The 20,803-nt window shown below is 34.5% G+C and overlaps 6 protein-coding genes across 6 annotated transcripts; 4 read left to right on the forward strand and 2 right to left on the reverse strand.

The window, feature by feature from the left end:
* Nucleotides 1-1,003: 1,003 nt before the first annotated feature.
* On the forward strand, nt 1,004-5,460 carry LOC112697859 (uncharacterized). Its single transcript, XM_025751219.3, has 7 exons — nt 1,004-1,948; nt 2,424-2,512; nt 2,594-2,753; nt 3,757-3,852; nt 3,996-4,118; nt 4,408-4,670; nt 4,970-5,460. Exons 1-7 carry the CDS (start codon nt 1,810-1,812, stop codon nt 5,078-5,080), a joined length of 981 nt encoding a protein of 326 aa, XP_025607004.1. The 5' UTR covers nt 1,004-1,809; the 3' UTR covers nt 5,081-5,460.
* Nucleotides 5,461-5,891: 431 nt separating this feature from the next.
* Nucleotides 5,892-7,197, forward strand: LOC140179726 (uncharacterized). Its single transcript, XM_072219415.1, has one exon. The coding sequence runs from the start codon at nt 6,624-6,626 to the stop codon at nt 7,032-7,034; it is 411 nt and encodes a 136-aa protein (XP_072075516.1). The 5' UTR covers nt 5,892-6,623; the 3' UTR covers nt 7,035-7,197.
* Nucleotides 7,198-8,672: 1,475 nt separating this feature from the next.
* On the forward strand, nt 8,673-10,749 carry LOC112697861 (uncharacterized). Its single transcript, XM_025751221.3, has 2 exons — nt 8,673-9,541; nt 9,896-10,749. Exons 1-2 carry the CDS (start codon nt 9,362-9,364, stop codon nt 10,334-10,336), a joined length of 621 nt encoding a protein of 206 aa, XP_025607006.1. The 5' UTR covers nt 8,673-9,361; the 3' UTR covers nt 10,337-10,749.
* Nucleotides 10,750-12,242: 1,493 nt separating this feature from the next.
* Nucleotides 12,243-15,708, reverse strand: LOC112697860 (succinate dehydrogenase subunit 5, mitochondrial-like). Its single transcript, XM_025751220.2, has 4 exons — nt 14,288-15,708; nt 13,300-13,610; nt 13,023-13,208; nt 12,243-12,451 (listed from the first exon to the last, which is right to left on the reverse strand). Exons 1-4 carry the CDS (start codon nt 14,463-14,465, stop codon nt 12,395-12,397), a joined length of 732 nt encoding a protein of 243 aa, XP_025607005.1. The 5' UTR covers nt 14,466-15,708; the 3' UTR covers nt 12,243-12,394.
* A 301-nt stretch (nt 15,709-16,009) lies between these two features.
* Nucleotides 16,010-17,137, forward strand: LOC112697862 (probable carboxylesterase 2). Its single transcript, XM_025751223.3, has one exon. The coding sequence runs from the start codon at nt 16,010-16,012 to the stop codon at nt 17,009-17,011; it is 1,002 nt and encodes a 333-aa protein (XP_025607008.1). The 3' UTR covers nt 17,012-17,137.
* Nucleotides 17,138-17,157: 20 nt separating this feature from the next.
* LOC112697863 (26S proteasome non-ATPase regulatory subunit 14 homolog) lies at nt 17,158-20,354 on the reverse strand. Its single transcript, XM_025751224.2, has 6 exons — nt 19,975-20,354; nt 19,314-19,491; nt 18,666-18,747; nt 18,064-18,240; nt 17,792-17,959; nt 17,158-17,585 (listed from the first exon to the last, which is right to left on the reverse strand). The coding sequence occupies exons 1-6, from the start codon at nt 20,114-20,116 to the stop codon at nt 17,394-17,396; spliced, it is 939 nt and encodes a 312-aa protein (XP_025607009.1). The 5' UTR covers nt 20,117-20,354; the 3' UTR covers nt 17,158-17,393.
* Nucleotides 20,355-20,803: the final 449 nt, after the last annotated feature.

Here is a 20,803-nt window from a genome sequence, read left to right on the forward strand (position 1 = left end):
TTTTCATTTATTATCAAATCTTTTTTATTTCTATTTCATTTTTGAATCCAAAGAGATGCATATTCTTTTTTTCTTTTAAAAAAAGAAATTCAAAAATTTATCATTTTTTGATCACCAATTTAGTATTCCATTCAAATATTCCATTCAAAATATTTTTTCTTCTTATAAAATAAATAGATTCCAAAATAGATATTTATATGAGTTATAAGTAAAAATTTTTATTTAATAGAATTAGAATCAGCTTTGTCTAGAGAAAAGGATTAAAAAACATTCAAAAAAAATTCTTAATAACAAACATTTAAGAATTTACACACTATATTTTTGATCAATACGTATTTAGTTATTGGGACACCTTATTTTTATGATATTTTCAACTTTAGAGCATATATTAACTCATATATCGTTTTCGGTCGTATCAATTGTAATTTCAACTCATTTGATAACTCTATTAGTCAGAATTAAACAGAATTCATATTATTTCCATTGCGATATCCCGAAAAAGTAAATCAAATGATTCCCCTTTTATTTTTTTTTTACTTTTCTTTCAACTTAAATTGAAAGAAATTTTCCTCTGGAAAAGACTTTTTTTAATCAAAAAATAAAGTTCATTTTTAAAAAACATTAAAAAAAATTGAAATGAACTTTTTTGAAACATTGAAAAAAGTTATCTATTGAGTCATTTATAGAATAAGAAATCTTCTTCTTATTAAGAACTCAACGGGACCCCCTCGAATTCATCAACAAAAAGAGTGGATCCCTGAGTTTTTTAATACAAGAAAAAGGCAAGAATTTATAAAGAAAATATTGTCTATATAGTAAAATTAATTATCAAAATTAATAAAATTAATAATTATATATTTAAGTATAAATATATATATAATTTAATTTATTTTTAATATTTTAATGAATAATTTTAGTATAAAAAATTTAGGATAAAATGTTGATATTTCAAACCTAATAAATGAAGCAGCTTGCTTGATAAAGACAAACTAATACTTTTTTATCATAATTTGATCCAACTTGAATCAAATTAATTAAAGCTTTAATAACCATCGAGTTATAGTTCAAATGACATAATTTTTCATGTTATGGTTCGAGTCTCTCTATGGTTAAAAAAAAAAAAATTACAGCTCTAATAAGTTCATACTTTGAACCCTGTGAAAGAAAGAAAAGCAAGTTTCCATACTAATTACAACATGTCTTACCCATGGAAAAAGCAAAAGGAAAGTTTGATTCCCTTCTGAAACAAAAAAACCGGTGCACGTTAGCATTTATCAGCAACACTGCAATATCAACAGATAAGAACAACAACAGAAGCCATAGCTGGCCTAATCAGAAAGAAGCGCATTTTAGCAAAGACCGAGAGAGGTCCACCATCAATTATGGCTATAAACCACCGAAATTATTAGGATTTACGCGATCCATCTTAATTCCCACCAACTTACACAACCCACAATGAAGAACAAGGCGCACATTAGCACAGAATATAATAGCCCCACATAGCTTCCATGTGTCACCTCCAAAACTCAATACTGAAACCCAACACACAAAGCAAATCCAAAACTGTGAAGCAGAAAGAACGTAACTTGTTAACGCTTTTCGGGATTTTTATTTTATTTTTTATTTTCAAAGGAACAAGCGTTGAGCTTTGGATCTATTTGGGGGGTGCCCAGGAAAAAATCTTCAAAACCCAGGTTCAAAATTTCTCCCTTTTTGGCAAAGTTGGAAACTTTTTGTTGTGGGCAATGGTGGGATGAGGATTAAAAAGGAAGAAAAGAAGAAGAATAAGAAGGTGGAAGAGGGTGTGACATGGCAAGAGGGAAATGGGTTTGTTCTTACAAGAAGATCACCCTATTTATTTGCTTCGTCAACATTGCCGTTGCACTCTTCTGTCTTCGCTCTCTCTATGCTTCTATCTATATCTACTCCGGTAGCGTTGGAAGGAACAGTTAAGTCAATTTTCAATCTCTCACTATGTCTTATTTTTGTTTCCTCTACTAACAACAAAAAAGGAAACAATAGGAAAGTGTATGCATTGTGTTTTTTAGTAAGTTTTTGGACCAAAAACAGAAAGGGTATTGCTTTGAGTAGTTTTAGACTAAAAACATTGATTATTTTTTATAAATCTTTTTCTATTTGATTTGGTTTCTACTGTTTTAAGCTATGGAGCAGGGTACTGCTTTTTTAAACCAGAAGACATAAATAGTATTGCAATTATAGTTCTAGACTGGACCATATCAATTTTTTGAAGCCCCTTTTTTTATTTGTTTTGGTTTCTATTTTGCTTTCAGTTGTGGAGTATATAGGTCACTACTTAATGATTTGTGTTAAATTTGAGCCAAATGAATAACAAGGGTATTGCAATGAGTAGTTAGAAACCAGAACTTTATTTTTATCAGTAGTGTAAGCCCCCTTTTTTTCAGCTGTGTTGTATAAACCAGATCAGATTCAGAAAATGGAAGAATCAGAGCAAATCCGCAAGGCGCACAAACCAGTGGAGTTAGTAAAATGGGTAAGAACTGTTTTCTATTCTACCTAACTTCAGCAATATTTTTTTCAGAAGCTAAATTAAATTCAATTGTTTTGCAAGTAGGTGAAGAAATTTGAAGGGGAGTTTTCAAGTGAAACTGTGGCAGTTGAGTTGCCTCAGCATTTGAAACAGAAAATAGTTGATGAGGTCCTGCAGAGACTAAGGAGCTTGAATAGTAATAGAACAAACAGTTCCGACTCCCTCGGCATTGATAAGGAACGGCGTGAGTGCTTTTAAATTGTGCTAGCATATACAATTCCATCTATGATGGAGCATTGATAGGCACTTTGTGTAATAGTAAAATTCTACAAATTGTGGTTGAGCTAATAATATCATCTGTAGGAGTGGAAGCGCATGGTTCTGCTATGCTTATTGTCAAGTTCAGTTTATCAACTATTTTGGTGACATTGATACAGTTGTTTTATTACTTGATTGACTTATCTTCAGAACTTTCAAATTTTTGAAACATGTAACAATACTTATAAACATGTCGATAACTCTTCATTCACCTTTGAAGTTTGAGATCATCCTTATAATGTTTACAGAAAAAATGGTTTACCATTCTTGATGTAGTGATTGACATAATTGAGGAGTATTCTAAATTAAATTGAATAGTGATATAGGGAAGCCTACGTAAAAGTAGACAGTGGATTATTGAGCTACCACAAACTTCCACATATAGTTTGAGATAGTTTAGAGTTTTTAATGATAATAATATACTTTCGTGTTATAAGCAATGGATCATGGATGTGCATGTACCTGAGGTTGACTGTTTGAAATGCACACTGATTGATTTATTAGAGGGAAATTATTCAATAGTTTCATGTTTTAGTTGATACCGGAGTTTTAGATTGGTGATGGATTAATAAATGTTGAGAGGGTTTATGATAGGACACAACAACTTCATCTGAAAGATATATTCAGCTCTACATCTCAAGAAAAGGCTTCATTTATTTGTATGTGAATCTTTTTATCCAACTACTGTGTATAAAATATCAGTCACACTGCCAAAATTTTTTTGTTAGAAAGTTTCCTCCTTTGTTGCTTCTGAAAGTGTTGGGGATATTTATCTTGAGAATGGGAAATTGAGCTCCCTTCTTATATGAGCAATAAGTCATTCTTTTTTCTGACACAAATTTTTATTTGGTTATGTAAATGCTAAATTGGTAGTATTTGGATGATATTTTATTGCAAAATTATCTTTAACATAAACTCATCCAATACAGAAGCAGTAGAAAACTGGCGCAAGGAAAGATTGAATGAGATTAAGTTGGCCCTTGTTAGAGGGACTTCGAGCTCAAGCATCAATTTTGAAGAGGCAGGTATGGCCGTATGGGCAATTGATTTTCTGTGACATTTCCTACATTTATGAGACACGTTCTTGTCTTCTGCACATTGGTAATGAATGCTCACACAAATCTTTGACACTTTAGTATTTTACAAAATATCTATTTGAACTTCGTAGGCATACTAGCAAGAGCTTTGGATTCTGGTTGGGATACGCTTTCCGAAGAAATTGGCCTTTGGATACCTGTTCAAGTTGCAAATGAGGAACATGATGACAAACCAAATGGTGCCGAGGAGTTTGGTAATATCATGTTCTTTAGACTATTTTTCTGAGTCAACCTCCAGTATATTCTCTAACAAAACAATGAATAAAGTTGTTCCTTTGTTTTCTTAATAATGAACCTGTTTGGTAATGGAATGATGAGGGACAAATTTGCCATTTGTGGTTTACTCGATGTCATTTAAGTTGTCATTTGATTTCTCTGGGATCAATTAACAAATTAACAATGCAAGGTGTCACAGAATCTTGAAATATGCATGTATCTTTTCTTTCTGTGCTAAAACAAATTTTTGCATGTGACAATCCACAGACGAAGAAGTTCTTCCGGGTAGGCCCCTTCCACCCGTGTGCAATGCGGAACTTCACACAGATTATGGTGGCGATGCAGTTCGATGGGGTCTTACTCACCCCCAAGATAGTGCAGCCGATTGCTGTCAAGCTTGCTTGGACCAGGCTAAAAACGCCAAAGAAGGCGAAAAGAAATGCAACATTTGGGTTTATTGTCCATCAGAGTTTGGGTGTCATTCTCCGGATATTTATCAGCACAAACATCAGGAATGCTGGCTGAAATTTGTAAGTTAGCCTTTGATACTTACATATTCTGGATTTGACAAATTGCTCTTGAACATGGTAATCAAACTCAAAAGAGTTCGCGTAAATTTGTGGAACTTAGGGGAACTAAAACTTGTAAACTTGTTAATTTTATCTGAGGACCTAAACTTGTACCCAGAAAAGTTTACTAGTTAACTCAAGAATTTGATAATCATGCTGTTGAAATATGAAACAATGTCTGGTTTTAAAAGTTCCCATTTATTGCTGTAGTTGTTCTTCTCTGCTGACTAATTTATACCTGCATGATATTCTGAATCCAGGCTGAGAAACCGAAGCTGAACTTTAAAGATAGGTATCCGGAATGGTATCGAAATTCGCATCCGTCTGCACCCGTGATTGTTCCGTGGGCCTCTGGAGTTGTTAGCGCATGAGCCAAATAGCTGACGCCAAATGTGACAAAATCAACTGTGGTCCAGAGCTACTTTCTAGACTTACAGGCACATAAAAGCTAGCTTAGGAAAGCCTTTGCCATGCTTTGAGGATCATAGTATGGTGTTGGTCAACATATTTTTGCCCCCTATTTTTACAGTTAGAAAGAAAATTTCAGAGGAAGAGAGGGTTTTCCCCTAATAGTGATTTAGGAATTAGGACTAAGGTTTTGGTTAAAGTGAGTTCTAATCACCGAGGCAATGTGAGTTAAATAGATGAGAAGGAAGTTGTTTTTGTTGTGATCAATGTATCTGGTATTATCATTCATTTATCTGTGGGATTTATATTCATCCCACTCAAATATAATTCCTGCAATTGGTAATATTGATGGTCCAATTCATTTATCTGTGTCTGTGAGTTTTGATTTGAAGGGGCCAAGAAAGGCTTGAAGTGTAAAGTGAAAGCTTTTTAACTCTTCTCACTCTTTTCCATTCATTTCATCTATTCCCCTACCAAACTCCAATTCATAAATGCACTTTGAAGTATTTGTTTTTTAGTTGATAATATTAATAAGGAGTGTGTAGTTAATTGTGGTGCTGCTTGTATTTTTCTAGTTAACATTGTCAAATACTTGGACAATTGAGTCTAGCAATGTTAAGTATCTCCTTGCATCCAGCTTCGGGCATTAGAATTTTACTACTAAGGGTGTCTTAGTAACTTTGGTGAAATTTTTTTTTCTTTTTTTTCTCTCTCTCTCTCTCTCTGATCCACTTTTATATTTGTGAACTTAAAAATGCGCCTTAGAATGAAAAGATAACTATAAAACTTGAACCGAATTAGTAAGTTCATAATAATTGGTTTAGAATGTAAAGTGAAATTGATAGTGGAGAATGGAAATGGATTCTTTTCATTTTCTTTAACACTTGAGAGAATAAAATGTGATCTCTTACCTTTAATTTTATAAGTGAGACTAAAAATAAATAGGAGAGATTAAACATTGGATACCATCTAGTTTTTTTTACTGAAGAGGATCTATTCCTGCGATTTTTGTAAACAAATGAACAATGGGTTCTAGAATTGACTCAATAAAGTAAAAAAATACTCCATCATGAGTAAATCGAATCAAAAGAAATAATCATCCAATTAGAAATAATAAACATAATCATCTGCATATCTATTGAATTGAACATCCGCCATATTCATTGTTCACATTGTTTAGTATTCTCATTGTCTATGTATACTTTTCGTTTGATAAATTTAATTAAATTATGTAACAGTTATTAAATTAATTTATTTTTCATTTATTTTTTCACAAAATGTTCCATTCTTCCCAAAACTAGAAAGAAGAAGCTAAAGCATGGTAACCAGTAGGTAAACCTAACCAACCACGTTTCCCACTTTTTTTTGTTTAACAAAATTTCCAAAACTGTAATAATCTAGAAAATGTAACACAACCCATTCATCACTTTGGAATAGGAATTCCAATTCTGCGATTCACCGATTCCAATTACGCAAACGAATTAGAAAGAAAAGAAGGAACTTGTCATGGGTTCGGGTTTCGGAGAATCCAATAAGGTTCGCTGGAGCGTCTTCGATGGCGTCAGGATCATTGCCGCCACGCCGGAGGCTCTCATGGTGGAGATCGACTCCGCAATCTCCACTCTCGAATACACACGCGCCACCGCTACCCTCGACTCCGCCTCCTCCTCCGCTGCCGCAGACGGCGGCGGATACGACGAACGCGTGGCGGATGAGGCATATAAGGCCGGATGCGCAGCCTTGGCAGCAGGTAAGATTGAAGAGGCGCTCGGATCTCTGAAGGTGTCACTATCGAAGTGCCCACCGGAAAAGACAGCGGCGGTGACAAAACTTCAGTCTTTGATCTCTCTCACATCCCAGCAGATTCAGAATCAAAGATCTAAATCTAAATCTAATTCTAATTCTAATTCAAAGTGACATGAGACTCTAGCAATCATTGTTGTAAATTTGAAATCTTACATGAGATTGAAGCTAAGGTGTTTGTTATTATGCCTGTGTGTAAAACAAGCAGCACCATTGAAATCTAGCTTTTTCATTCCAGTTGCTTTGATTAATGAAAGATCTTGTTCTCATTCTTTCACATCATCAAGCTCATGCTCCAATATTTTTAGCTTTGCAATTTCAAAAGTAAATCAATAAAAACCTAATAGAAATGACATTGTAAAACAATTAGAACAAACTAAGTCATCATTCAATAGAACTAACATGCCTACTCAAACACACACAAATATAACTAACTTTTATAATCATTACAATTCTAAGCAAAAATTATTTTCACATCTGATTAGATACTAGTATAAGACTTATTTAAGCTATTATCCAACCCCATTACAATCATAATGTTTAGTAATGGGGGAGCAAACATTTATGCCATAGGAAATAAAGGTTAGCCAAATCTCCTTGGATTTCATCTTATTTTGATCATTTGAATAAATGAAATGTGATTCTTCTTATTATTTTTCTTGTTCATTTTTATTCTTTGTTATTAATCATCCTAACAAATTTTGGAGAATAACTAATGTTAGGTAGCAGACAACTATATGAGAAAAAGAAAAAAGGAAAACTATTTTTGAAAAGAAGATATATATAAATAATGAATGGTTTTTCTCTATTCAAAAGAAAAAAAAATATAGGTTTTTTTTAGTTTCGATAATTTTATTAAAATTCGACATAAATTTTAAAACTCAAAAACCACTTAAAAATTATTTAAGAAATTACTTATTAACTAAATATCTTTATATCAAAACTAATTTGAGTTGATCGAGTTGTTTACTCACTCGTTTGCTTAAACAAGTGTTGGCAGAGGAAAACCAAAAAAAAAAAAATTTATAAAGTATAAGATCTGTGATTTATGAAATGTGCCAACTCTTTGATAGCATAAACCATAAAGTGAGGAATAGGCATTGGCAAAACATGTTGAGCCATGGAAGGGTAACAGTCTTATCAATGAATCAAATTATTCATACATAGGGCCTAGGGGTATATAGAATCCACCTTTTATGTCATGCTAGTCAATTTTAAGTGGATGCAATAAGGCCACTTAGCTCAAATAATGTACCAAAGCTTTTGTCAATTTTTGGATTACTTTTTCAATTGGGGGACATAGACATTATTGACCAATCAAAGCAAATTTATCTGATAGCAGTATCAATTTGGTGGCATGTCCTATTAACCTTATCACTTTAGCTTTAAGTTCATCTCTGAATAAGCACTAACACAATTAAATTAACAAATCTATGAAGGCTATTCATGGTAATTAAAGGTAAATTAAATTACTGTGCTTATTATATAGCAGTCAAACAAGCATTTGAATTACAAAGAGAATTTTGTTTCCATTCATTTAAAAGTGTCTTCTAGGCCATTGATTACTTGCCTTTACCTTCAAGAACGGAAGGCTTAGTGGCTTCAGTAAGTTGCAAGGCCACTATCAATAATAAAGCAGCTCCATTTCAGGACCAATGAAACGTACATACACTGAATTATTGGTGTTCATTAATTAGTAATAGGTTTTTTTTTCTAAAAAAATTAAAAACAAATACATTACTTGATTCACCTGAAACGAAATTAATTACACAAATGTCGTTTCTTATATTATATAAATCATGCTAAGGTTGTGTGAGTTAGGATTTAAATGTAAATCGTCACATCTTACGACGATTTACGTTTTTAACTTTATGCATGCAAATCATGTTAGGGTGTCCTAAGGTTAGGAAAGTACATAAATTGCAAAAATTAATTAGAATTTAAGTCTTAAATCAATATTCAATTAGTTAGATTGACAAGTACTTCTTTCTAAAAGATCAATTTGAAAATTAAGCCTTAAATACAAAGAACTAAGTTTTAGAATAGTCATATTCTCTATAAAAATTTCAATAATACTTAATTAGAATTTCTTTCAGTAGTAGAAGAATATTTGTGGTTTTATCAATAATTGCATTTTATCCCCCTTGAATTTTCATCAACAACTTGAATGATCTAAAGTGTGCAAACTACCTCAAATAAATACATTATACTTCCCTGATGTTAGTGCGAATTTTCCACCTACGATTTTAAAATTATGCAACTTTATTGTGTTTGTCTGCATATTTCAAAAAGTGTAGGGGCTAATTTGTAATATTTTTAAGTTTTAGAGATCAAAATACATATGATGTAAAGATTAGAGGAGTAAAAAGAAATTATCTTAAAAAAGCATATATATAATGTATTCTTCTCTTGTATGACAAGTTGATTAATGAAATTCTAGAATGGGTGTATTCTATCATGAAGATCCACCAAACCACCACACAAAGAGATTCAAAATATTTGCAGCTACCATAAAGGAAGTGTTTTCTTTCAACTGCCAAAATTCTTGTAGAAAGCTTTCCATTGCAAGCCTTGATGATGAGGAGTTCCCAGCAATCACTGATCTTGAAGAGGAACAACAAGTATGTATATTTCACTTCACCACAATCCTTATAACATGATGTTTCATTTTCATTTTTTTTTTTGCATACCACAAACCATAGTTGAAAGGTGGTTGTGCAAACTAGAATTCATTTCAACATATTTGGTATAATCATTATTACATTTCAACCATAGTTTTTTTTGTTTAATAAATGTTATGTAAACAATGATTTGGACAAAAGTATTATATCTCCATTTAGTTTTAAGCTTTAACATGTTTTAATAATTATCAATCAATACATAAACTGTTTTTTTATTGTTAGATCAAACAAACTTTTTAATTTGAATGTGAAATTCATTGTTAAGCTTTTAAAGTTAGTTATACTGTGCTTTAGGTGGTTGTTATGGCGGTTAGAAGGCGCCAAGCCATGGAGAAACAGAAGCACAAGCCAGGCTTATATGTCACACAAACTATAACAACAAAAGAAAAAAAAGAGGGTGGTAATGAAGAACATGATGATCAAAGAGAAGAGTTTTGTTCTGTTAAGAGTTGCTTCTCATGTTGTTCTTCTTCCAATGCTGCTGCTGTGAGTGATGAAGCATTCTGTTCTGTGAAGACAAACCTCTCGAGATGTAATTCAAGCATCAATGAAGCTGTTGAGTTGTTTCCGCCGCCAGAGTATTGGAAGCGTTCGATTATTCGGGAGCTTTGTCATTGTGAGGGATGGCCTTTTGGTCTCTGCCGGAAAGCTGTGTTGCTTCCACCATTGCCTAAGTCACCTTCTGAATCATGGTTGTCAAGAAAAATACAAAGAAGTTCTACGGATGCTACTTGAAGAGCATATTTAGAAGCATGATAGTGATGACTGATGAGTGATAAGCAATAAAAATTGTTGGATTCTATGTTGTTAGAGTTGGTATTTTGAGACTTTAAGGTCACGGGTTTCTAAATCCGAGAACAGTTGAGGTATGTTATTTGTATTCACCTTTCTTGTATACTTAGTTGACAACACTTCTTTGTTATTAAATCCAATGATAAGAGTGCATAATAAGAACAAACTAGAACTCAGTCCATACACCCTCTCAACCCCATTTTTATGTTATCAATGACAACTATTTTCAGTTTCAGTCTTAAACTGACTCCTAAGTATATATAGATGCTGCTTATTTTGCACTTCATATTACTGTTATATCTCAGCAATTGTATCAATGAGAAGATTAATGATATAGTACCAATAAAGTAAATAAATTCTGTGTTCCTACCTACTGATTTTGTTAATTGAATTTTTTTAGATCACTGTTATAGAATTCGACCCAAGTTGGAGAAAGAATATTTAATTTGTGAATTATCCTCTCGGCAATGCCAACAAGAATAACTCGAATTAAACAAAATATACATCATACTAAAAACGTATAGAAACTAATAACCAAAATATAACAGATCCTCAAACAAACAAATAATGAGTAACATTATGTGACAAAACACGAATATATCTCTTCATGTCTTTTGTTGAGTACTCAAGTGTTATGTTTGCCTTGTTTTGACTTTCTCCCAAATGATTTCACCATGCTAACCACTCGTATCATTAACCACTCGTATCATTCTAATTTTGCCGACTCACTTCATGTATCCCACTTTCATTGCCATGCACTTATATTTATGTGATCTATTTCACTCAATAATTATTATTTGTCATAGCCACACTCTCTCATTCCTTTCTTGCCTTAAAATCTTCAGGGTTTCTATACTTGACCCCAATATTTTGTAGGAAATGCTTTATTCCATAAGCTTTATTTCTTAGTTCCATTGCTCCCAAGAAGTACTTTCCTCCGCATTTAGCCACTTTACTATCCTCTTGTTGTCAATAAAGATCACAGTACCCTCATTGCTATCACCGCCGTTGTCGCCAAGATGCCCTGCCACTGTGCCACCGCTAGAGAAGGAGAGCTCGCCGACTGTCCTGCCCAGCCCAGCTTGGTTTTGTGACTTTGTCCTCTGTTTTGGGGGAGGGATAGAGTTGGATATTAAAAAGTTACATGAAGGTGTTTTTGAAAATAAATGTTATTAAAATTTCAGTTGCGTCTCTAAAAATTTTAATTTCCATGTCTCTATTGTCTGGAGCTACGAGACACAAAACAGTCATCGAGTCTCAGTACCAATACTCTATAGGCCCATACCAAAGGCAGTTCATTTTCTTCTTGGATATAGAAATATAAACATCTGAAAACAATACTAATTAGTAGAGCTATGGTATATCTCAAATTCTCAATTAACAAATGGATGAGGACTTCTTAACCATGGTGATAAACGGGCATAATGACAAAAATGGGTACCAAAATTTAACAATATGTTTTGGCTTTGTTACAGATAAACTAACACTGGTTTTTCTGCTGAATACATCTCCCCATTCATGAAAACGGACTCAATTCAATTAAACATTGTTGATGCTTCCATATTCTGTTACATATCGCCAATAATGTATTATATTATTACCAAAAGACCAAGTGAACTCAGCAGGAATCAACCACCTAAAATTATAGCATTCCCCAGCTTCACAGAACATCTAGAACAGTGTTTTCACCATCCCTCATAGAGGCGAGCTTGTGAGGTTGTTACTTGCCACAAATCTGATCGCCTCTATTACATGTATTTGCAGGTATAACATGTATGCACGAATAACAAAACTAAGCATATAAACAATGAACAACTGAAAGAAAATAATGTAAAAGGATTTTATCAAGTTAACAAAAAGTAAGCCCTCTTATTTTCCATAGCATCAATCCGTTTAGAACAAAAATATTAGGAGAAAACACACATTAAAGGGTGTACGGGCATCTGAAGCATGATATTTGCAACACAAAAACAACTATGACATTGATTCTAAAATGTCTTTCTATGCTCTTTGCTCAACATAGGAACCTGCAAGTCCAGAGGTTCCAAGAACAGTTACCTGCAAGAGAGAACCATGATTAGAAAAGATAATAGAAAATGACTGCAGTTATTAACAACTACAACATAGCAGAATACCAAATTAGGAAACTTTGTGAAAATAATTCAAGGAAGGATCGGAGAACAGGGATGAACAAGCTGAAAGGATAATCAACAAAATCTGCATACATTCCAAAGACTAGAGTAAATGTTGCAATTTGCAAATGCGCACAAAATTTGAAATCATAGTTTGTTGATTGGGTGCTGATGGAAATTTCGCGTCTCCTTGTCGTAAACCACTAATGATGCTGTGCTGTCGAATGGTGGTATCATGGCAAATACCAGAGTGAAAGTGGCAGCTTTTTTGCATAGTTCACCTGAATTTTTCATTCAGCCATGGGGGTTTAGAAACTTGCCCCCATTGGCCACCATACTCCACCATGGACAATGACTTTTGAAAGCTTAAATATGCTTGAAATATGAATCGGAGTTTGAAGAAGGGGAAGGAGTCCTTGACCCGCAACAGATGGAGGAGGATTTATTCAATCACATAGTTTGGGTAAATAAGAGGGAACAAGTGAAATCTATGATACCTTTCCCCACTCTGAACCAAGGCCACTGCACCTCATTTTTAAGTGTATCATCTTTGTGCCCAACTCGGCCTCCACCTTTTTCCGCAGATAGGTCTCATCAGGCCCGAAGGAATCCAAATAGGTTGAGTAGCGATTGAAAATGGTAATGAGAGCATTTTTCATATGCTCTGGCAAAGGCTTTACATCCTATGGAAAGAAACCAGATTATGAAATTAATTTGAAGGGTGAACAGGAACGTAATGTCATCTTATAGGTGAATAAAGCTAAATCAAAATACCTCGCCACTCATTCCAACACTGTCATCCAGTTCCATTTTTAAGGTAGTTAGGATCCCACCAAACTCCTCAACAGCTTCAGCTGCCCGAAACACGTTAGTCACAGTATCCTTGCCAGCTTTGTCATCTGTATCTTTGGATAAAGCTGCCTTCGCATCTTCAATGACAGAATCCGGAAGATCACTCCAACTTACAGCCATCAAATCCTTCAAGAGATTGTGAAGCTGAGGGTCTTTAATGTTAGGCGTGTGGGACACATCTTCGCTATAGAATCGCAAGCTTCCCAAGCCCATTGAGAGAGGAGCACAAAATTCTGCAACAAAATCAACATAGTTTGTAGCCTCCACAAAAGTATGACTCACATCCAGAACGAAAATGAGCACAAGATAATAACTTCCTTTTCCAAATTAACACATCTAGAATTTGGAAGTTTTGATCTGACTCTATAGCAGCAGCATCAATTTTTGCAACGTAAACCATTGAAATTCAAATAGTAGCATCACGGTAATGCTTTATTCAGCTTCAACATGTCACAAAAACACACCAACCCCACAATGCATTGAAATTGACAGCCAGAAAAGTACCAAACAATCCTAATTTAAACTATTAGATGAGTGTCTTTGTCAGTGAATGATAATTAAAACTTTCATAAACTCAGCTAGAAATTTCAAAAGGAATCTAACCCAATATAAGTCCAATATGCAATAGCAAGGGATTATTAGTTCATTTCGGGCATTACACATCCAAGTCAATTAAAACATGAACTTTAAGCTCACTGAATACCTACATATATATCTTACAGGGTCCACATCAATAAATTGAATACTTAATCAAATACATAATCCAATCACGAAAAGGAACCCTAACTCCACATTAATTTAATCATTAAAAAATCTAACTTTTAGACAATGTTTTCGGATCAAAATCGACTTGTTTAGCCAAATTTCAGCTCCTAACCCAAAAATATAGAAGAAATCGTCGAGTGTGTACCTTGAGAGATGCGATTAGGGTTGCGAGAGGGAGAGAGGCTGAAAAGGGCTGGACGCAGAAAACGGTTGAGGTGGCGAGGAGGAAGGTTGTGGTGGTGTTGGTTGGTGGAAGCGGCGAGACAGCGAGATCTGGAGGAGAGTAATCGGAGAAGTGATCTGAGTGACGCCATTTTCTGCATGTTTTAGCACTTTGCAGCAACAAACTCAGAAGAAGGAAGAACGAAAAGAAGGAACAGCAGCTGCTCGATGCAACTTTTTTCTCAGTTTGCCCCGGTTTTGTTTCTCAGGAAATTTTTGGTTAAGGACACTAATGACGAATTAAACTATTGTAATAACTAATAATTAATAAACTATTAAAATTAAATTGTGTCACTTTAACTCTTTTTTTTTTTGGAACCACTGTCTAGGGAAGTTAGTGCCACTGTGTAAGAATGCTTATTATACGAATTTAAATATTTAATTTTTATGTATGTATTGTGATTTGTGAATATAAATAGAGATAATAGTATAGTATCAGATCATCTAGTTTTAAATTTATTATTTAAAAATTTATCTGAATTGCTTGATAATTATGTAAAATATTTTATATTATAAATATATTAAAATTAAAATTTACACGTAGTAATCTATTTTATATTTATATTATTGTTAACAGGTAAAATATATTAATTAACATAAAATTAATTATAATAATGAATATTCGATTAGATAAATTTATGTATCAACTCAAATATCCAAGGTTAGAAACACAATATTTAAAATTATTTTATTTAAATTTATCAACTCAGGTAGGTACCATTTGACTATTAACTATAAAGTCGTTAAAATTGTGGTTATAAATTTAGAATGAAATACTAACTTGGTGTTATTCTTATTGCTATTTTGACTCAACTATAAAAACACCAATATGTTGCTGCCATGGACCGAATGAAGGTCACTTGACATTAGAGATGGCAAGCGGGGAAGCCCGCCTTGCTCGTCTAGTGAGGCGGTCTTAGAATCTTAGCCCGTCCTGATTAATTGCAGGCTGGCGGGCCAAAGCTCTTCTTTTTTTTTTTTAACTATTGACTACTAAGTAATATATATAATTTCACAACCATATTAATAAGTTTATAATTTCTAATGGCATAAAAAATTATATTTTTTATATTCACAAATATTAAAATCTTTGTAATTATAAATATCTAATAAATATAATTATAAACCAAATTTTCATTCAAAATATAAGTATAAATATTCTCTCCAAAATAAAATAAACATAATTCAAAACATAATTATAAATATTGTCTCCAAAATAACATAAACATATTTCAAAACACTCCATTTTTATCTTCATACTCTTGTAAGTTAGGTTGGGGGAAGTTAGGTTTTGGCAAAAAAATTACAAAAATACCCCCTCACTAAAAAAATCTTAGCCCGGCACCCCGCCCCGCCCCGCCAAAGCCTGCCAAAGCCTGTAGTTTAAGCGGTGCGAGTTAGGCGGGCTTTTGCTATTTGGCAGTCCCAATTTTTCAGTCCAGCCCGCCTTTTTTGGCGGGTTACGCGGGCCGGCCCAGCGGATTTAGGCTCGTTTGCCACCCCTACTTGACATTGACATGAAGACCAAAATCCTCCACAAGAATTATTTATTTTGCTAGCAGCCAAGAACTATACATTCAAACCAACACCATCCATCTCAAAGCTTCTCTTATCCTCACTGAATTACTCTCCAAGCCTCAACTCCATGGAAAGCAGCACAAACTCAACAACCATAACCGATGAGCAACCACAAATAGCTCAAGAATTCCCTCATATTATTCGTGTCTTTACCGACGGTCGTGTTGAAAGGCTTAGGGGAACAGATATTGTCCCACCTTCCCTTTACCCTCACAGTGTTGTCTCATCCAAAGACATCACACTTGACTCGCAAAACAACATCGCCGCACGTCTCTTCCTCCCCCCACCACAAAGCACCCATAACCACAAGCTCCCTATCGTGATCTACTTCCATGGTGGTGCCTTTTGTGTCAACTCACCCTTTAATGCAGCATATCATAACTACCTTACTGCTTTGGTCTCCAAGGCCAACGTTGTGGCAGTTTCTGTTCAGTATAGGCTAGCACCGGAACATCCTCTTCCCGCCGCATATGATGACGCTTGGACTGCACTGCAATGGGTGGCTTCTCATGGGAAGAACAATGGACCTGAGCCTTGGTTAAATGAGCATGCTGATTTTGAAAGAGTATTTTTGGCGGGTGATAGTGCCGGTGCTAACATAGTTCATAACATAGTTATGATGGCTGGGCACCCTGATATGAATCTTGGCATAGATATTCTAGGGGCTTGTTTGAGTCACCCATATTTTTGGGGTTCAACTCCGATTGGATCAGAAGTGTTAGAACTAGGTAAAAGGGAGTTAGTTGATCGATTGTGGCCGTTTATATGCCCATCAATGCCAGAGAGTGACAACCTGTGGGTTAACCCAATGGCGGAGGATGCACCTAGCTTGGCTTGGTTGGGTTGTCGGAGAGTGTTTGTGTGCATAGCAGAGAAGGATGTACTGAAGGATAGAGGGAGGCTTTACTATGAGGCCTTGAGTCGAAGCGGTTGGACCGGGGTGGTGGAGATTGAGGAGACTGAAGGGAAAGGTCATGCATTTCACATACATGATCTTGAATGTGACAAGGCAAAGGAACTGATCACAAGCATGGCTGAATTCTTTAACAGGGACGCCCCTCCATTTTAGTTTTCAATATTACCATTTTGTTCTTTCTTCACTATGTTCAACTTTTATTAGAGTATGTGACTTTATAATCTTTCAAGCCAATTTGTGCATGTTTCAACTAAATCTACAAAACATTGTTATTGTAAAGAATGACTGAAACCTCAATGTCTGCATAATCAAGAATCATGAATGTCCCCTTGTCATTTATAGATATTAAAAAACAAAAAGGACACTATCATTGTGTAACAAGCAACTTGCTCTTCTTCCATTTGAAACAACCATATTATAAAAGCAGAAAACGCGTGCTAAATAAATAATTCCTGGTAGCAAGTCTAGAAAGCGCAAATAAAATATAGCTTGACATGATCGGGAAGAACACATTGGATGATGCTAGCTCTAGCCTCTAGAACACGACCGTGTCGAGCATCATTCCCAAGGTCTGAACAATGTTGGAAGACATCAAATTGGAGACATGCTCCTCAAGGTGCTTCTTAGCATCTTGCCTCCCCACGTTAGCAATTGCGAGTTTTTCTGGCGGTAACTCGTCTTCCTCCTGCACTGCCTTGTTGTACTTGGTGGCTAATGATAGCATCTCCTGTAAAAGAAAGATTTAGGAATATGACTGGGGGGTGTGCCTATAATATAAATACCTAAATGGCTAAATCAGCAATTGCTTTGAGATTCACACTTGCTTAAATATCTATGGTGACAGATCCAAAGTATATTGATGAGCAATCTATAACTACTAAATTTTACATGAAACATGTGTATTTCTAGTTTGCATTAAGAATTTTAACTTACTTGAACAGTCTGTTCATTAGTTTTTGAATGAGAATCAAATTGTCTGAGTGTCAAACCATCAGTCCATTTCTTCTTGTGAAGATTAAGCAACATCTTCTCTTCAAGCTCATTCTTCCTGTAGTTAATTGCTATTGAGTAATAATGCCGATTCAAGCCATGGATCAGAGCCTGACAAGGAGAATAAGCAGTTAAAACTTAAAAATGGTTAACACTTAACACACAGATATTAGCAGCAGAAGCTCTGCTTTGTAAGAAATTTCGAGAACACTCACTTGTATAGACGGCTTATTAAGATGGCCAAGGTTAGAGGTTGTCTGCCGTGGTTCCTGACCCAACATCATAGTTTGTGGATTAATCAGCCGGAAAGCATCAATGACCACCTTGCCTTTAACACTCTGAATAGGGTCCACCACCACAGCCACGGCCCTTTGATTTAAAGCCTCAAAACTCTGTTATGAGATTCAAAATAAATGTAAGGTAACGCCATGGCTCATAATACTAAATCCAACATCTTGTTCTCTCTTATTAAAGCTCCTCATCATAATGTTAATATTAATTATATATTGTCCCAGTGGTTCATAATTTATATCAAACATTGAGATTAAAACACGAGAATTAATACTACCTAATTCAATTGCAGTTTAGTTGAAATTGTTGCTTAAAGCCTTAAATTTCAGAAACTCGCATGTTTCTTTTAAAAGATGCACATAGTAACACACATTGGTGTGCATCTCACTTTTTGTTTGAAGTTTGAACAAGGAAAAACATTCTTGCACTCATCTACAAATTGTTCATTTAGTCTCAAGTTAAAAAATGACACGATATTACTAGACATTCTACCAAAATGAACTAAAGACCAAAGAGAAGTTGAAACCTGTTGTGTATTGATGTCCACTCCGGAAAGCCAGCAACCAAATCCAGGATGTGAATGATACCAACCAACAACCATCTCAGGTCTGAAACAAGTATTCAAAGTCGTAACTAACAGATGAAGAATAAAACAGACTTCACTCATGGCATACAAATTTAAAGACCAACTTAACGCCTAAATATAATTTGGAAGACCAAATTGATACACATTTTAAACACTAAGAGATCAAATTGAAGTCAGAAATCTTTCGAAGACTAGATATTTTCTATTTCTCTACAGGACTAACATTTTTTGAGGGGTTTGGACTTTAGCGCACTAATTTAACATCACTCTAATGGCAATCCCATACAAACAATCCCAGGCCTAAACATACAGCCACTCCCGAAATCCTAACTAAATGACTAATCATCTATCATTGTTCTTTAAAGGAAAGGGAAAGAAATGACAGACAAATTATCATGGACGAGACATATGTGTACCCTCTACTATTTCTAACCCCAATGCCAAACTCACCTTAAATCTAATAGTATCCACAAAAATTCATTGCTATAATGGTATATGAATACATAACCAACCACATATCACTAATTCAATAATGATGAAAATTGCAATATCAAATCAAATGAAAATAAAATGAAAAGCAAAATTTACCTTCCAGTTTGCTTGAGCATATCAAGCATATTGGTCTGAAACACATGATCAACAGCCTCAACACTGACGCCAGTCCCGCTCTGCGGCATAGCAAACACATCCACAACACGAACCGTGTACTCATCCACAAACTCCCCCAACATCAAGCCCATAACTTCCATTGGAACCCCAGCCCTTCCTACAAATCCACACACATGAGACCACACCACATTAAACCCAGTTTTCAAAAACCAAACTTTATGGCATGTTTGTTTCAACAACTAAAAAATAGTCAATCCACAATGAATTCTTCTATGTAATTGAAAAAGCTAAAAACTATCTTTCTCAGAAGCTACTATCCAATCTTTCTATATATCCGTGAAAACTGATTTTTTTTTCCATGCATAATAATCAATTCTGCATACATAACCAATTCTGATTATAAATTAACTTTAGCTCAAAATAGCTAATCCAAACATAAACTAGGGTTCACGTAAACACTCAAATTTTCTCACATAACCGAATTAAGGTAAAAATAAGCTAACCCAAAGACAAGCTAGGGTTTCCAAGCTCAATTGAACAACAAAAACAGCAAAATAGAGCAAATTAAAATGAAAGCGGCGAAATTAGCTCTGAGTAATGAAAGATAACGAAGCTTAATGGGTTCGTGGTTAGGGTTTACCGTGTTTGAGCATTTTGAGAAGTGCGAGTGAAGAGATGTAGACTTGCTCGGAGGAATCGAGGGTGGGGGAATCCGGTGGTGGGTGGCCCAGTGCTCCACCTGCACCCGCAAACATCCTCTGTAGCCTCTCCATACCTGACATCAACTACAGATTCAAAATCTAAAGAGAGAAAAAAATGGCAAAGAAGAAGCCTTGTGTTTTCTTCTTCCTTTCTTGTTAACGAAGACAGAAAGGTTTTTGAGGTTTCTTGTATCTGCAGGATGCTATAATTTGGTTAATGGCTTTTTGCAGAACAAGGCTTTTATGTTTGTTTTATATCAGAAACGACGACGTATTGTTGAGGGGGGAGAAAAGAAAGGAAAAATATGTAACAAAAAATAAAAAAGAAAAGAGGCAATTTAGCTCATTTTGTATTGGGTCTTATTTGGGCTATTTTTTATTGGGCCTTATCAGGCCTGTATAATAATAATAATAATAATAATGTTTTGGGCCTCTGCAAGTGCTCCTTGGAAGAAATGTCAACTGAAGAATCAATTCTAATCAATATATTATCGTTAGGGCTGACAATTGTTAGATAGGGTAAAGTTTTTCTTGAGTTGAAAATTATTTTAAAATTTTATCATATTCTATCAACTCTAATTCTATCTGCACTCTAAAGTTTTAAACATTACTCTACTCGTAGAAAAATAAACAAATTTCAAACAAATATAAAATTCAACTATTCCAAATTTCATACATATTAATAAAATAGAAAATTAAAAATAATAAAATTTTAAAAAAATCTAACATAAAATTACAAATAATATGATCATCAACTAGTTTAGTAAT

This window comes from Arachis hypogaea, chromosome 16 (genome assembly GCF_003086295.3).
Source record: "Arachis hypogaea cultivar Tifrunner chromosome 16, arahy.Tifrunner.gnm2.J5K5, whole genome shotgun sequence".
Classification (NCBI taxonomy): Eukaryota; Viridiplantae; Streptophyta; class Magnoliopsida; order Fabales; family Fabaceae; genus Arachis; species Arachis hypogaea.